Source organism: Opisthorchis viverrini (assembly GCF_000715545.1).
Source record: "Opisthorchis viverrini unplaced genomic scaffold opera_v5_71, whole genome shotgun sequence".
NCBI lineage: Eukaryota > Metazoa > Platyhelminthes > Trematoda > Opisthorchiida > Opisthorchiidae > Opisthorchis > Opisthorchis viverrini.
The window spans coordinates 1,012,436-1,030,917 of record NW_008751727.1 but is presented as its reverse complement, the minus strand read 5'-3'; the positions used below and the strand labels follow the sequence as shown (position 1 = coordinate 1,030,917).

The following is an 18,482-nucleotide window of genomic DNA, read 5'->3' as shown; positions in this document are numbered from 1 at the left end:
CCGGCTGATGGCACCACGCGACGGCCGATGTGGCATGAGTTTATTTGTGTATGTGCAATTCACGGTTGTACGTGGGCTGGGATACTGCCAGGGCGCCCACACCTAGACGGGAGGACGATTAGGGTCCTCAACCAAAGCCTTTGGCTTAAAAGCCTAACCACAAGGCAGCGGTGTTTGGCGGGAAATGCAAATGCATAACCATTTCTACGGAACAAGTCGCCACATGTTCCAACCCCCAACCTGGAGGACCAGGAGACTGTGTTCGTCAGACCTCTAACCATTGACCAACCTGGTATGAGAGACTCTGTGAGTGTCGCGGGACACTAGTATGTATAGCTCAATGGATCGCTGAGGTGCGCAAACCGTCACACCACGGTAAGGTCTAGTCTCTTCGTGACGGGCACTCCAACCATATTCAATACGGTAAGGTCTAGTCTCTTCGTGACGGGCACTCCAACAGCTCATATTCAATGCATTCCTGGTTTTGAGGCAAGTTGAGAGGCCCAGCTTACACCCCGAGAGCTGGGCCTTGGTTACCGATGACGGACATTCGCATCTGAGAGATATTCACGGAGTAACACGATAATTGTGACGTGTCCAGCGGAATACGACTTTTGTTCGAGAGGCGTCTCTAACCTTTACACAACTAAGTGCACACATCAAAACAACGGAGAGTAGCATCGTCAGAGGGGTCGCTGCGGTCAATCTCATGAGCCTGCCTCGTCAGACCTGGTGTTTCTTCGAGTTCGCTCCTGTAGCCCTTATGCATCCAACTGCGACCCGTAGAACAGTAAGGTTTCATAGTTGCTGGTGTCCATCACACGGTTCGCACACCGATTCGATAGCACCAAGTGGTGACGAGCAGTCGATGCCCACCTCGCGGAGTACCACCCGCCATGTTGTAGTGTCGTCATAGGGCCCATGTGGTATTTTGCAGGAGATCCGGTTGTCAACCGAGAACCCAACACGCCTTGGTGCTTCACCAACTGAGCCCTGTTGGCCCATGTATAGCAGCCACACCTTGGTTGGCGCCGTCACAGCACGGTGTGGACTGGATGGACTTTCTGACGGATGTCTAGATGTTTGGCATTGGGAAACGCAAACCTCAGATTTATGCTACCTCTAGAGCCACATAATACAATGCGCTTCCTGCGCCTCTTTCGAAGACGAGTTTTTCGGCAGGTTTGTCGCATTTTAATTAACATTCTGCCACTTATCGACATTTGTCTTATCGTTTTCTTCAATCCGTTGCAGTTAGCGCCATGGATTATTCGCTCGATCAGTTGACAGATTGTCAGAGTCAGATGCTTTCCTACTGGGAGCTCATTCGTGTCGAAATAGAAAATATACGATCGGATCATTCCGCATTTAAGACGCAAGATTTACCACTTGCTCGGATAAAAAAGATAATGAAGCTTGATGATGATATCAAAACAATGGTATGTGATAAAAATATGCATCACTTTAACCAATTAGGAATTATTTGAGCATTTTCGTTATGTGAGTTTTTTTCGCTACTGACTAGCTTTATAGTGGTGACTCATCGGAATGTGCAATATTTCAGTGCTTAGTTACCACAAACCATAAACTAGGGCGCATTCTCACGTATTGTCTGCCATTTAGTATGAGGCGAGGTAAGCACTCTTTTCAAGGACCTTCTGTTAGTTTTTCTTATTATTGCCGACTTGTTTATGAGATCTAAGGCTGCACTGGTTTTACATTTTCTTTCTCATCATACCTCTCCTATTCTCGTTCCATCAGTTGAGACTACATCGTCTGGTTTTTTGACTGAAATTCCAACTCAGTTCTAGGTCGCAAGCGCGTGGGAAAATATTCCTTCGGCTTATCAAGCACCGGAAAAGCATAAAATATCATTATCAATGAACCTACTGATATTTCAGTTCGAAATTCTAATCACATTCCCATCACCTGTCAAGTTTCACACACCACAGTCATAAACTGCTGGAGCGAGAAGGATTCTATTGCCCAAATTAAGGATAATGAGGAGCACGTCGTGGACCGTCTTTTCCAGAAGATATGATCAGTTTAATCAGCCTACATGGGAAACTCCAACAACGTTTTGATGGGCCTCATCCTCACCAGATACACATAGGTGACCAATAAAAGACCTCTAATTCCCGATGAGTAGCGGGCGCTAAGTGCGAAATCTCCTTGGTTTATCAGGGTTGAATCGCCACTAAACACCAGTCACTTAAATAGCATAGAATGGATACATCCAGGGTTAAACCAGCAGCAATTGTGAAGACCAACAACCTGTATTGGAATTGGTGATGGCTGCGATTGGTGAGTTACGTATGGTTATGAAACGTTTTCTAACCAATTACGATCCAACTACCAACTTACTAACAACCAATTCTTCAAAGGCAACTTCACCCGAAAATTCGACGGAAATTCCCAGTTAATCAGTCACTAACTGGTGCTGCTGCCATTGATCTTAGATCCGCAGATAGAAACGAAGCTACAAGTCAGTGTGCTGATTCCTCATATGAATCCGTCATACTGTTTCGAATTTCGCACTACCTTTTCCATTTATCTTCAACTTCTTGTCTGTCTAGTCAAACGAGTTAACAAGGGTCGATCTTGGAATGCCCCACGACCAGCCTCAGTTGCTCCGCTTACTCTAGAGTGAATTCACGTACAGCTCGCAATGTCTCGATGGGCTCTGGGTGTGAATATTAATTTGTTTCCTTCGAAACTTTATGAAGTAGCTGGCAATACATTACGGACTAATAGATAATACCTTTCTTTTTATTTATTTTTGTACTTCCCGATAGATGATCAGTGCAGAAGCTCCGATCCTATTCGCCAAAGCTGCTGAGTTATTCATTCGTGAGCTCACCCTACGTGCGTGGATTCATACGGAACGAAATCGGCGTCGCACCCTGCAGCGGAACGATATTGCAATGGCAGTAAGCGACGGAGATACGGACCAGTTTGACTTCCTCATCGACATTGTCCCACGCGAGGAAGTTCGAGGGCACCGACGGGTGGGTACTCTTGTTCGTGTTTAGTAATTCGCATTCTCTTGGGTTAATCAAAGTTAATAACTTTCCCGGCTCCACATTTCTTACTGTTTTCTACATCTGTGTTTAGTGGTTAGGATTCCTAACTTAGAAAACCTGCTCTTAATAGTTGCCCATCTGTCTTTTGTGTAAAAACGAATTCGGGAATAGGTTTATGAAGCCTCATTTCTGATGCATGCACTAATGGATCGGTATGTCTACATTCTGTGACGACTGACCGCGAAAATAAGACCCTGGGATTATCCCTCGGTGATTATGTTGGGCTCGAAGCGCTCTCGTTATTTGCCTATCACATCGGTATGTGTGTTCTTGGCACCGAAGGCAGTTATTGAACAAGGAACTATTCGCCAGATATGTGGATTAGAGTAGAAGGGTTTTAAACCATTTATGTAGCGTAACAATAATCGTACTTCCATACGCCGTAGGTAAAAGTGGTTTTCAAACAGGTCTCGTTTATTGAATATTCGGAAGTACATCTATACTCTGCGTTTTCCAAAGGTGTCTCTTCTCCTCGAGTATCATTTGAGGTGTGTTGGGTGGAGTAAATTAAATCCAAATAGCGCCTGATAGTTTCACTTATTCACCTGTCTCTGTGTTCTTCATCTCCGTATCAAGTCCCGATCTCAGCTTTACAGTTCTCAAACGTCCTGGGTTACCCATCAACCAGCATGCGTTGCAGCTCCTAGACCACGAGTTTTCAATAATCAAGCTAATTAGGAGTGAATACCACTCGAGCTGAGTTTATGCCTTACTATGTTTCTAGCCTCATTCGTCGTCGACAATCACAAATCAGAATATTAACGTTCCATCTTCCGTTACGGTTAAGTCGGAGAATACAACCGGCTCTAGTCCCTTCACCACCGCTAACGGTCGAATCAGCACGCACAGTATCTCCACGCTCCCAACTGATGCATCCGCGGCAACAACTCATCCACAAGCAGTCACTATTACTCTGGGTGGTACTGCGACCTCGGCAGCGGGCACCCCCGATGTGGTGGACAACACTACGGTTGTTCAACCGAGCCAGACACCAACTATCCAGTTTGCCACAGCGCCTACTGCAGTTCAGTCCACCGCAGCACTCGTAACTGGTCAGGCAACGACAACGAACAACAATAACAGCCTATCCTCAAGTACAACTGCCACAGTTGCCACTACGACAACCGCCCCAGCAGTAGCCCCCATACAGTACGTGCTGCAGCTTCCTGTTGGGGCTGGAGGCGCCGCTGCTGGACAGCCTTTCCAAATTCAACTTTTACCTCAACATTTCCAGGTAGGTCAACGTGCAGAGGGATATTTAAAGTGCTCAGCGTATAACTTGACTAGTATGGGCTTGTACGTCAAAGTATCATTCAGCCTGGGTACTCACTGACTGATTCCAAGGGCGATTCTTAGGTAGCCTCTACCTGAATATGTACTCTTTCGGCATCGTATGAAGGAACAGTTTGGTCATTCTCAACACCTGAACTGGAATGGATGTGACATACAGAGTAGGTTCATATACTCCCGTTTAGTGTACTGTTGATTTGATCTCAACAAAGCCCTTAGCGATTCCACCTTTAGGTGACCCAGCGGGTGCGACGGTTCTTCTAAAACCTGGTAACACTACTCAGCGGACTAAATGGACAAATTACCAGTTGCTTGTGATGGGCTGAGGTACTCTGCAGTTCTCGTCGACTACACGGGCTGAAGCTGACGTTGTATTAGTTGGATAAATGTTCCGCTATGGTGTCATTTTGGAGCGTGTCAGTAAAGTAATCCGCGAGAACTGGGCTGTAGGCACACCGCCCAGACCTCATATGACCAAGGTAAAGGTGCATTCGAATTACGACCGTTTTTATTCAGCTGATCGTTTACTTGGCCATTAGTGATTTAGCAGCGAAAAAGTCCTACTTTTGATCACAATACACAAATGCTTTTATAAGCTTGGTTCTCTATTGCAATATGCAGTTGTGCTGCGTGAACCTTGAACAATTGGTCCACATCAGTACATACTCTTCTTCCTCTTCTTCTTCATACTCTTCACTGCCTGATTCGTTGGTTTTCATCCCTTGTTGGTTTTCTTTTTCAATTTACCTCCAGTCGAGCAGCACGGATGCTATGTCTTCCCCTACTGTGGCTGGACAGACCGGCACACTGCTGACAGACGTCAACGGCAATTCCGTTCCTGTGGTGCAGGTCGTTTCCCAGGGTGCCGCTGGACTCGCTTTACCAACAATCTTGCAAGATTCCAACGGGCAACGAACACAAATACTACAACTTCAGGTGAGTCAGGCTAATTTGTCACACTTCTGTTTGGACAAGTTAGCCTCTTCATTTAGAACCTTGTTCAATAAAATACTGGAAGGGAGTCGTCATCTGCTCAACTCGGCAGGTTGATCAATAGGAACCATATTACACAACTTCTCCAGTATTTTTTACTTGTGGCGGATTCTTTTCGGAACAGCTTCCATCGCTTTATTCCAATGGAAACACCCTACATGCTCTTGCATATCCGTGGATAGCCCATATTAACATATCGAACGCCTATTCCCAAAACGGAGATACCAGAGCCGATAAACGAACGCACGATGAGTTCCATTGCCAGTTATCACAAATTTATATGGAACCAGAAATCAAATGAAAGGTTATGTGAATATCACTCCTTGAGAAAAGAAAAAGGTTAATGGGGAGGGTTGAACGGGAGGTACGCGGGTCAATGGGTCACGGAATAAAAAGTGGATAACGTCAAGTTCAGGAGTCTTTGGCCTGCGAAAAATCGTGTCCCACAAACTTGTTTGACATTGACGTCACTCACTTGATCCCGTTACCCATCGACCTGTGTACCTTTCATCCAAATCCACTACCCTCATTCTTTTCCTCTCACCAAAGGGTGATTTTCACGTGATTTATGGTGTGATGTAAATTTGGAGTATATTGGAACTCATCATCCCCTCGTTTATTGGCTCTATTATAATCTTTTGGGAACACCTTTGATGTGCAATATTTCTTCAGTTGCTTCATTAGCTGTGTATTTCCACAACTTTTACTACTGAGTTTTGGTTCAGTCCCATAAGGCCAAGATAATTCGCTCAAGCACCTAGAACCAACCAGCCTCGAACCACGTTCTGTGAGTGAAACTTACAAACCTTGTTTGCTTAATTAAACAATCAGCGTTTTACGTCCCATTTTTTATAGCCACTCACTGTAGCCTGGAGGTTTGCAATTTCGGTTTATATTCTCACTGGAGAGAGGGATCTAAAGGCCCTGCATAATTTCCGATCTTGCCGTGTTACGTAGACCAGGACTAGCGTACCTTGGCGGTTTAGGTGGAGTGGTTATCGCTCCCATGGAAAAAGTCAGTTGAACTCATAAAAACTGCCCTCAGTACCAACCCCATATGAGACCAGAAAACGATTCAGGTCAGCAAAAAATCACCTGGGTTTTAATGGTGCAGTCAGCTCACAAAGGGCATAGCACTACTTCTCGTTTTTCATACGTCGAACGAAACATTCAAACATTGTGAATGAAACGAAGATAACTTTTCGGACAACTTCATGTCGCTTCTCTAGCGCTGCAGAACTTCACAGCCCAAGTATGACACAGTATGACGGTATGACTCAGTGAGCTAGACAAATCTGTCTCTACCGTTTTGTGTTGGCTGACTTTTTTTGACCTAACCATGTCGTGACTGTGAAATCTGGTTAAGAAGTGATACCCTTGGAAAACCGGTTCACATGTATTAAGGCATCCTTACATGTCCTTAAGACAAAACTCAACCCCCGAGGGTTTCTTACACATTGTGTTCGCTCCCAACATGACTGGTGACCTCAGCAGCTACAACACGCTGATTTAGTCATTTTTAACTGACAGACCACGTGGGTACTCTGCTGAAATTTATTCCACAACGAACCACCACTCCGTAACACGGCTGTCTCCTTCCATATAAACATCAGCCCTCAAAAACGTCACGGTTGATAGCCTTTTTACGGACTTGGTTGCTCCCTTCTGGAGAGACCTTCTCAAGCAGTGGTTCCTGTTCAGGAGGATACTATTTTCCATTTTCATAGCCAAACTTATGCGTATCCACTACTCTTATTTCGTTGAAAATTAACTTTCCAGTTATTATATTGGTGCTTGTAATTTCATTGTCTCCTAACACACTCGGACCCATCCGTCTGCTTCTGTGCTTGACAGATGCCCGAAGCATCCGCTGGCGTGAGTGATTCCAATGATTCTTAGGGGTCGTCCGTTTTTCGGTGCACATTGTTTTGAGTCTGTTCTCTGTATATATCGACCAGTGAGTCGTTGCACGTTTTGCCGTATCATCGTTTAGGTGCTGCTCGCTTCGACCGCATGTTATTTTTTACCGCTTCATGCACACGTACACACACTATTAACGTATCACCTCGCGTTCTATGTTCTCTCTCTCTTTTACCGCTTCATGCACACGTACACACACTATTAACGTATCACCTCGCGTTCTATGTCTCTCTCTCTCTCTTCGTTGTTCATATCCAACCTTTCTCCATTTTCGCTCGCCCGTGCAACTACGTTCGTCACCCTAGAATCCCAAGCTTCCGACGCAACAATGAAGAGAATTAAATTTATATGTTTGCTTGCGTGTGTGTGCGCGCAGCACCAGTCGTCGTTCACTCGCGTCCGTTGACCATTTCTCTGATTCCCACACACTCCTTGAATACACAGATCCCCACACTTTGTCAAGACAATTTTGGTTCGAAAGAAAAACGCATGATTTCGGTTTCTTTTCTACTGAATGTAACGTACAGACTGATGTGCCTCATGTCTGTGTGTATGTCTACTTTCGTATCGTTTTTGTCGTTTGCGCGCAACAAATTATTACACGTATTGTGCTTGCATAGCACGTGCTTGTCTCTACGTTGTACAGTTCTGTCGTGAATTTTTTTCCGAATGAACGAATGGTAGCAATCGGTTGAATTTCTGGTGGTTTAGAATTCCGCCATTCTTCAACTATTGCTTATTTTCATCGCATTTTGACCCCTTTCGTTACGCGTCGGATCTCGGCTAATACTAAGTTGTGTATGGCTATCAATTTGACATTCTTTCCTTGTTAACCAGATGTTAAGTTATGAGCCGACAGCGCATACACACACGCTCCGAAGCAATTGACAGACCATTAGTTCCTCTAAGCAAATTAATTCATTTTGCTGTAGATTGGTATACGCCATTAACCGACATTTTCATCCGGCAGGCGTAGTAAATGGCACTTGCATAGTATTCAGGCAAAGGTCGTGGTTCGGACCTGGGCAGTGCCCACCACGCTAAATGTCATAATTGGTTCTCCGGATCGCTTTTATTTAGATGACTGTCGAAAAACATTTATTCTACCATGCCAGAGCATGAAAAGTGTTCTGAGGTCGATGAATAACGCGGAATATCGATTTCATTTCATGTTTTAACAGGGGAAAGCGTTAGCTATTGACTCCAACACCATGTGTTTGATGGTGCACTGCATATGCCTCCGAGATAGACATGTGGAGTTGATTTTGTACTGTCTAGAAACCTGATACCTGTGGACCATTGCCAAGTCTACTTGCCCTGGGATGGGATATGATTAGGCAGCTGTTCCTTAGCTTCTCGGTACCGAGTATTATTCTTATAGTATGCTGCGCTTAACCTATGTTTTGACAGCAACTGCCTGTTTTTCGGTTACAAATGAAATGACTGCGGTACCAGCTGGTAGAGGTCCGTACACTAGAAAACTAGATATAAAGGCACAGGAGCAAAATTAGCCCAGTGGTAACTCACATTCTCGTTTCACCGAACAGCGGCATTTGTAAGATCTCATTTGGGTACATAATGTACGACAATGTGGATAGAGCTCGCTTTTCTTCTGAAAAGCAAGGACGCCGATCCGAGTTGTTTGGTCCTACTTTCTATCAATTTTTAAAATGTTCTACAGTGTTTTACGCGGGAACATTGTGAACAACATCGGTCCAAAGGAACTGAATGACTCATCATGTCATTTCACTTAATCACTGAAAGTGTTGTGTATTTGGTTAGTCGGACACATTCTATCCATTGCCGGAACGGTAGTTCTTCCGGGGGGGGGAATTCTGAAGACATCCACTAATTTTTAAAACCTGCTGCATTCGGAAGCTGAAAAATACATACGTTCGGATTAGGTATTACTTCGATTAGTTTCGGATATTTGAAACAACTAAAAATTTGGTAGGGTTCTTCAGAGACGGAGTATTTCCCGCTTGTCAAAACTGTCCCATCGGCGTAGTGTTTCGAAATAGGATTAGGTATTTGAGCCAAGATCGCGAACGAGGGTTCGCCTGGTAAATTGCTTGCATTCGTTTTCGAAAGAAATCCATGAGTGTATTTGTAGGATATCGGATAGATAGTTTGAAACTGCCATGATTGGTTTCATCGTGCATCGATGAAACAACATGGTTGGTATTCGTTTGTAGCCATGTGGTTATGAACACTAGGACGGCAAGCCAAGGATTGTAGGGACTTGTCAATATGCGGCTTTAATTCGTCCCCACTGTTCACGGTACTTACTCGAGGCTTCTGCTGCATCAGTTTGCTGTCCACTATTCGGCTTCTAGGCACTACGCAGTCCCAACAATGCCCTCTCCGCGTCCATGCCTTTTCAATTGTATCCAAAATGTTGGTAAGGAACTGGGTCAAATATTCAACGAACGGCTACGTAAAAAGTACACAATGAACCCAAGCATGACGGTTGGGTTTCAGGGGCTTACTGTTGGCGTGTGATGGACTCCCGTTCTGTATCTCTTGACCACTCGACAACCTTTGACCTTCATGTGCGAGCGCAACACTTCTATTCTACGAAGGGATAGGAATATTAGGATTTCACTTTGACGAGGGCTTTGTGTTCAAGGGAAAGGCCGGCCGAAGTCACATGACTTACGTCTGCTCGAGGAAGGTTCGTTTGTCTGTGTTCTGTTCAGTGCTTTCGTCAAGCTGTGGTGCATTGTTTCTTTCGAACGGAAGTGGATGCTTCAGATATAAAAATAACCCTACCCATTCGTCTTAAGAGTGCACATTCTCCGCTCATCTTCTGTATGCCCATGGTGGTTTGTACGTTCCTGATAGGATTCCGAATACGTACCTGGTCACATAATTTAGTGTTCTACTTGATATCTTTCGAGATATCTTCTAATCCCAAAAAACGAGTCATCAGACGTCCGACGATTCTCATGGTGCTATCTAGCAGGGCTTTTCCATTTGCGATCATATCTTGGCGCGGTGCCTAACACGGCGTAGGGTGTTGCGGAGAGTGAAAGCCTATTCATTGGTCCCCCGAGCAATAGTATAAGGTGAGTCGGGACATCTATATGCCTCGACTAGCTCCGCTGCTGAATTAAGTCAAACATCCATATTGTTGACTGTTAGCTTCCATCGCGCTCACCATTTGCTGGAGCACAGGTGTTGTCGATACACTCTGGCACGTAATGAAAATAACGGCTGTGTACTCGGTCCTGCTCGGTTTATTACCGCACCGGTTCGGAAGCTTGTGCATAAAGCTTTCATGCTTGGTAAAGTAAGTGACTGCATCTAGCTTCGGACATTACAAGTGATTAATATGATGCCTAGTGAGACTCGAATGAGAACCATGGAACGGATCCCACAAGACAACCGTCGTGACAGGGGTTCGAATAATCTTGGGGTGTCGTGTGTTGCTTCGTCCTTTCTCTCCGCTTAATTGATTCGAAGCAATTCCTAATCGAGATTTCGTTTACGGTGTCAAACAATCGTCCAAACCAAATAATCCAGAATGGATCTAAAGGATATCATCATCAGACAGTAGCAGCCGAAGATGTGGGTCCCGCGTCGTCGATGTTCCTCCCTGAGAGCATGCGGATTGCTTTCTCTAAGTCCAAATACTTTCAAATCTACCAGGTCGCTCCTATTTCACAGAAACACTTGAGTTCTATTATTCACTGCTGGTGTATTGTTGTCGACGGTGTGCCATCTCGGATGCAAAGAATGTCAGGGTTATCTATACTGTTATCGGTTTGCCTAAACTTACGCTTGTATCCATTCGAATTAGGCCGGCATGGATAAAGGCGATTCTCATGTTCAGACACTCAATTCTCTTCACGTTCCGTGCACACTGGCCCGTCCGGATAGCCACAATAGGCCTCCGCAAGGAGGAAAACGAGCTTTCGTACCGATAAGCGCGTTGGGTGCCGTTGCGTATGCAATCATCCGGGTTGCTACAGAGCGTTCAACATCCACTAAACTGAGACAGACTAATTGTGGAGTATTGAAATAAAGTTCAGTCGAGACGTACTCAACAACCGCGCCAATTTGGCATCATTTTTGGTGTAGCTCGGTGTTCAATTCTTTAGGACGCTGTAAGTCGATCGAATGAATCATGATGAGTCAATATGGCGCGCTGCAAATCATCTGCTCAACCGTACGCAACTCGAATTTCCGTCCTATCGAGATTTATGTACATCCACGTGGAGTCCCACAAGTGTGATTTGTGCGTTTACTGTCCTTGCAGAGGTCACCTAAAACCTTTGCTCCTGTCATGCTGGAATCCGCATTCAGCCATAGGTAGATGATTAGGTTGAATGTACGGGATAACCCATGGGGTAAAACGTCGCGTCCGACCGCGTGGAGTATTGTGTAGCCGGATCATTATCGTACACTTTTGTGTAGTTGTGTACGGGAGGTATCTTGCTAAGTGCGTATTCAACTCTTTGTGAACTGCGTGGTTGAAAATATTTGATACACAGTTCAAATGTACTTTGCATGGAAACGTAGACATTAATGTGCCAAGCACATTAGTGCAAGCAGAGACAGAGGGAGAGACTTGTATATGAAATGTTCATACAGAAGATAAAACCCACGGTGTCTCCCGTATGTTAATCTCTAAGCCAATCGAACTGTAGACAATAAACGTTCAACGTTTGGGCAGAAACAAAAGTCCACTCACCACCTGGTGAGGTTCATCTCATGTGGCGTCATTCGTCGTTTGTTCCGTCTAGTGAAACTAGGTTAGTGAGTCCAGATTGCTGAAAAAAATCGGCGCCCTCACGGTGTTTACCACCGTGACCAGTAATTAGGGTTTGGGTCGATCCATGTTGTTCTGTACCGTTACTGAAAAACATCCGATGGATGGATGATTACTTTGGTGTTCACAAGAGACTTTGGTGGACCTTTCGTCTACGATAGCTCTCAGACTCACTGAGAAAAAGGGCACTTTTCCACTAAGCTGTGCCGATATTCAAGGTATCAAAGTATTTTCCACTGGTACGGTAACCCACTGCAGGTTTTTACCCTCTTGGAGGTATATGAACGAGCGGTTTATTTGAACTGTACACCGAGGCTTTCGATTTACGAACGAACCTCCCACATACGTCTGCTTCGGTGTTTCAGTGTGGGATACGATTGAGATAGGATTAGTTATACACGAAGTTGTTGATCCTGAATAAGCCATCCACTACGCGTTTTGTCTTGATCGGGACTTACCAGTTGGTGGCGTATCCCTTTGGTTGACGGTGCTCCCCGTCTAACTGGCACCACACGTGAAAAGTTATAAGGCTTGACTGTTCTCAGGTGTTCAAAGTTCCTGACAAATCTGGTCGCACGAACTAAACTGGAGAGTTACATAAAACTGATGGAACACAAGATAACGCCTACTGGATGAGCCCCAGAAGGGCGAAATCAGCAGTGAGCTGTCGAAGGGGTGTCTTATCAAGGGTCTAATAACTTTGGTTCTATGGGTTAGGTACAGTAATCGCCACATACTAAAGCGGAAAATTGTGAAATTGCCGAAGGATGACTGCACCGGAGATTCCCACGATCGTACAAGTACAGACGAAGTAGTTTTAACGTTATGTGAGGTGAGCAGGTTTGCAATACACTGGTTTACATTACAGAGCCTGCTGACATTAACATACTGTCGAATGTGAAACAATAAAAACCTATGGAAACCAACTTCTCTATCTTGGAAGAATTGTAACCAGACCCAGAAATTTCCAGCTGCGCAGGGCATTTCGTCCGTGTTGAGCTCATTATGATGAGCATAGCACCTAACCAGCGCTTTGCTTCATAATTGCAAAAATGAGGAAGTCGTTGTAACACATTATCATGTGAAGTAGACTTTGGACAGACAAACTGGTCAACCTTCACTGTTTGTCTCACGTGGTCCACATTTATGCCAAACATAAACTAATTCTCCCCGAAGAAGCAGTAAAGTAAGTATTTGCATACCTACACAAAAGACCTCGCGCCTAGAGACAGTCTGGTTCTTTTGATTTACTTATGGAGCCGTAAATGATTTACCCTGATTTACCCTAATGAATCAAGTAATCTTATCCTAATTAGACTGATAGCTTTCGTTAGAAGTTGGTTGGGTTGTAGTAGTGATACACCATTTCTTATCGTCTGAGCTGCATCAATTATTTGTGTTGGTGTGGGCTTGCTTCGATGTTAAAGCTACGCTCTCAGCAACCCATTGACAAACTGCTATGGCTCTGTTGATGTAAGCTACCCTGTTTAAACCATTGGTTCACCACTTTCTCCACTAACTGCATTTCTAGCGCCAGAATACCGGAGCTGCACTGCCTCACGACCAATTTACTTAAATACAAAGGAAGAAAAGGATAAAATGGGAAAGTGACTTGGCGCAGACCTGCAACACCCCCCACGCGCCGAGATATCTTCATCTTTCTACGAAATCTCTATAAGAATCCTAATTGACATAACTGATAATTTCTCTAGCGAGACCGGGAGGACCAGAGTAATTCAACTTTGGAGGGTGAATAGCACCCAGGATTCTTGTGGTATGTTTCAACTACTTTTAGCACGTCACTGTTGACTAATTCATCAACGTTCGGCAAAGCCGAATCAGTCACATCGTCGTTTGTTTGAACAAATGTATTTAACAAACTAGAGGATCGCATAACAGTTGCTGCAACCGCATATTAATATCTGCCTTAGACGGTAGGACTAACGCTAGTCTTCATTTTTCCATCCGTGTCTGGCCACATCACTTCAGCGCCCCACACTACTGCTACAGCCATCTGACTCGATGTTGGGTGCCACTGCTGTCCTAACTTCCAACAGTACAGACGGTGTAAACGGACAGGAACAACACATTGCCTATGCGTTGCACCATCCGCAACAAATAATTCAGGCAGATGTAACCAGTGAAGCAGACCAGAGTGCACAACTACTACTGACGTTCGCCGACCATACGGCATGTGTAGAGGAACCAGAGAATGAACCAGACCCCAACATGGAAACGGTTGAGACGATTAACGACGTGGAAGCCGGCCCAGAGGAAAGCCATATTGTCGAGGAAGAAACTGTCACATCAGAAAACTTCGCCGACGTTGTTCAGACTTATCCAACAGAAGACTCTGTCAACTCAAATCAGATAACTGATAATGATCAACTTCGCGACTCCGAGAGGACGTCAAATGCAGAGAATGTAGTGGAAGAGCTGCAACTTTCTGCCCCCGAAAATGACACAGACCTGGGTGAGGTCGATTCGGTTGTAGGCGATGGCGAACCGGTAGACGACAATCAACCGGAACTAGCCACGAGTGTGGACACGATGACTGTCGAGGACCAATCATAAGATATCATCTTCACCCAGAGAATTTGTTTTATAATTCATCGCAATCGAGCAACGACTCATTCGTTAATAACGCGATTGTCATTCGTCTAGACCTAACCACATCCTCACCGTGCAATTCACAATACCCATAATTGTTACTAATATTACTATCGTCACTCCTCACTAGGCAGCTGTATTGTACTTTCGCTTTCACAAACTTGCTTTCCTTTACTGATGTTATCATTTAATACCCATATTAAACACAAATCCACTTTCGCTACACTGCATTTTGGGTGTCATATTGATAATTGGTCACATTCCGCGACATATTTCATTAAAGACTTTTTACCACTCTGTGGTTTTCTTTCGAAAGAAGAATTGTCTCACGGGCACGCTTGGAACAAAGAGCACTGAAAATAGTGCCAAGGCAGAGTACATCTAAGCCACAGGTTAACTGGAATATATCGAGACTTTTTTTGCTGATCAAGCTTTATGTCACTTAAACAGGAGTGAAGCACTCTAAATTGGCCCAACTTATTACGAAAAATATGAGCGGTTACATATCCTATCGAAGAAAGATGGTGACGACAAACTTGTCTTTCAGTCACATAGGATCGTGCTCAAAAAGATATTACATTGCCCGTGCGACTACTGATTAGCATGCACGATAAACACTGGTGTGTTGGTGTTTAGGAGCACACGACACCGAAGGGCCAAATTATCCCACGTACGTCCTGCCTATCTTAATGGAATTCGAAGGAGAGTCATTTCACCATTTGCGTACAGGTACGTTAATCTCTGAATCCAATGAAAAACGATTGACGTACGTGTGAGGTTAATGGCTATTCGTAGGTGGCTTCGACCGCACGACACCATTAAAACCATGCTGTTCAACCGACATCCGTGTAGGTTACTGGCTGGACCTATCTCATAACGGGTTCGATTTCGCAGAGCTTTATCTGCCAGTGATGACGTACGGCAAGAAACTTGGGTGAACACAGCCAAATCAAGGCAAGCGCGCAGGCAGCGTGTCTCATTCTCTAACTGAAAGCCTGCAAAGCATTCATGAGCCTAATCTCACCATTATTATTGACAGAAGGACCAGTGCGTTGGTTCCGTACAGTCACGGTGACCTGTTTGAATGGGGCATTATTGTGGAGTCCTAGAAACTCTCATAAATTCCATGACTTTAATAGGTTAGCAACCATCAAGAGCATGGGGAGCCTCTACCCACGCGCCTTTCATAAACTGAAAAAGCACATTTTTGTCACCGAAGCACATCATAACAGCAACAGTGTCCACGAATAGGACAACCCCCGCCATGTTAGGTGCGTCTCTTCCTAGGACCAAAAGGTTGAGTCTGCACATCATGTTCAAAATCAGTCCACTGTGTCAGTCGACTGCAGTGACAATATGAACTCGTGGTCTTTGGGACTTCAAGGAAGGAACCAGGCACCGTTATTCAGAACGATAAAGTTTATGGCGAAGTTGTGGTAGTTCGACAGTCGAAAGCATATGGACAAACAGGGCATCGTAAATGTCAGGATTCTCCGCTTAAATTAAGGTTGAGGATTTGCGTTCTTAACTGGTAATGGCATAATACGGGGCGAGATGGCCCAAGTGGTTGGAGCGCGAATTTACTGACGGGAAGGTCCGTGGTTCGAACCCGATCTCTGCCTCTCGACTTCCCTGTCTAGGCTTGGGCAACCTGGCATTATCCCAGCCCTCGTGCAACCTTCGGGTGGCATGGCAACTAGGTACCGGAAGGGTGCAACAGCTGAACGGTTATATTATTATTCAATGGCATATTACATCCTTTAGCTGTGATGTCGTCATGGGTTGGATGGGGTTCGGTGTTTCAAACTGAGGTTCACTTAAACTCATCTTCAGCAATACTTCACAAAAATGCATGAAATCATGATAACAGTTGTCTGATGCATAAACTTCCAACACTAACCTGGAATTTCACCCAAAAGGCATTAATATCCGCTTAGAAAAAAGCCTGACGGGTGGAAGTCAAGTACACCTGAAGTGGGTGCAGTTATGGAGCACGTATAGAGTGACGATGAAGAGATACAAGGTGGTTTCTTGCATTAACTTGGAGTTTCCTATTATTGATTATCATAATCGCTTCAGGAAAGGTCTTCGCGTTAGCAAACTACAGCGGGGCTTTCGGAATGACAACACTCCACCAAGCCCAAACAAAGTCTTGAATACTGCTGAAGTGTTCAAGGTTAGTATAAATCACTTCAGCGATTCTTATTCGCAACTAGGGCTGTTTTCTCTTCACTTCGTAGTCTTTTGCGTTGATGGAGCACATTCTACCATAGAGGCAGTTTAACAATGAGTGTTGGAAGAACAATAACTGTAGAACTTTCTTCACAGTCACTGAATACTATCGCGTGAGGAGTAATAGTGCAAAGGCCTTGGTGGAATTTCCATCTTGAAATATATCTGCAACGCACTGCTTACATTTTTTAGTTGGCGAGTATATGTTGAATTTGCATGTACAAATTTTATCCTGAAAATGGAGCAGTCTATTGTGAAGGACAATAAAACACACAATAGTGGCATGAATGCGTTTTGGTATCTTGTGTCGTCTACAAGCACAAAGTGGATAACACACTGGGTCTCTATAGATGCATATATAAAATTTTCCCGTCCTTCAAAATGGAAACATAAAAGCTCTCAGTTACAAAGGAGATCATAATAAGTGCTACGTCATCTGTGGTAATTCAACAACAATTATGCCTATGTGCGACATGACTCACGTGGCTAGAGCGCGAATTTACTGACGGGAAGGTCCGTGGTTCGAACCCGATCTCTGCCTCTCGACTCCCCCTGTCTAGGCTTGGGCAACCTGGCAGTATCCCAGCCCTCGTGCAACCTTCGGGTGGCATGACAGCTAGGCACCGGAAGGATATTACAGCTGAACGATTTTTTTATAGCGCTTTTCATCCCAGTTACGTCAGGCAACCCATTCGGAATACCACCTAGCAAACGAACAGCAAGATGGTACCAAAACTGATTTATTTTGTCAATCGATCCTGCACTTCCCCATGTTACGAGTGGTCAGGGGGTGTCAGTTTGGGACTTACGATTGGGTCGAATTCCCGATATAATTGAGGTTAAAAATGCATGTGGTGAAATGGACGTACGTTGGGCATGAAATTGCACTCAAGCTACAGTGTTGAATGTCACAAATTGCATTCGGAGAATTTGAGGCTGAATGTGGCGTCAGAGTTAGAAATTCAACCGAGTAACGATTAACCTACTTATAAACTTGTGGCGTGTGAAGTAACCGGCCTTCTACTTTCGCTGTGGCTCATCAACCATGATGTCAGAAAGGCTATAGGTTATCAAGCAAGCGCGAATTTCGCAACACACTAACGAGATAAAGGAGGACCTTAACGAATTTCCACTCTGAGACATCTGTGAAGCTAGCCGATCACACAGTTGTCAGTGACATTGCTCTTTGTGAGCAACGAATGCTACTAAGGATAATGTGACACTGCCCCACCGATCGTTGTGGGGGGAACCTTAGCTGCGACGTAGGATGAGAAGGTAATGTTTGGTGGATGAAACCATGTGGGCTGAGGAGTGTCATTTATTTTGACCAACAGATGACGTGTGACAAGTGCGCGCGTGGCTAAGCTTAAAAATGAATCAAGTATTACTAAGATGTGGGAAGTAAACGAGAAAATCGGTTCCCAACCGTAGCGGTCGTCCTGGACCAGGTGGTCATCAACGACACTTGCGTGAGATGAAATGAAGGGTCCAGTCAGAGACCCACTACGACATTTAGTGGATTAGATTCATCAAGGGAGAAACGCACACATATGAGCTCCCCGTAAGCTTCATATTCCCCA

The 18,482-nt window shown here is 44.7% G+C and overlaps 2 protein-coding genes across 2 annotated transcripts in view; one reads left to right on the top strand and one right to left on the bottom strand.

The window, feature by feature from the left end:
* Positions 1 to 1,253: 1,253 nt before the first annotated feature.
* On the top strand, positions 1,254 to 14,634 carry T265_13492 (hypothetical protein; the record flags this gene model as incomplete). Its single annotated transcript, XM_009169107.1, has 5 exons — positions 1,254 to 1,439; positions 2,796 to 3,008; positions 3,808 to 4,317; positions 5,127 to 5,309; positions 14,050 to 14,634. The coding sequence occupies 5 exons, from the start codon at positions 1,263 to 1,265 to the stop codon at positions 14,632 to 14,634; spliced, it is 1,668 nt and encodes a 555-aa protein (XP_009167371.1).
* The window catches only part of T265_04359 (hypothetical protein), a gene marked incomplete at both ends in the record, with an annotated part of 37,865 nt that continues 28,820 nt past the window's right edge, over positions 9,438 to 18,482 (bottom strand). Inside the window, one exon of the mRNA XM_009169080.1 lies at positions 9,438 to 9,719. Within this exon, the coding sequence (XP_009167344.1) occupies positions 9,438 to 9,719 (282 nt within the window). The remainder of the gene's footprint in view (positions 9,720 to 18,482) is intronic.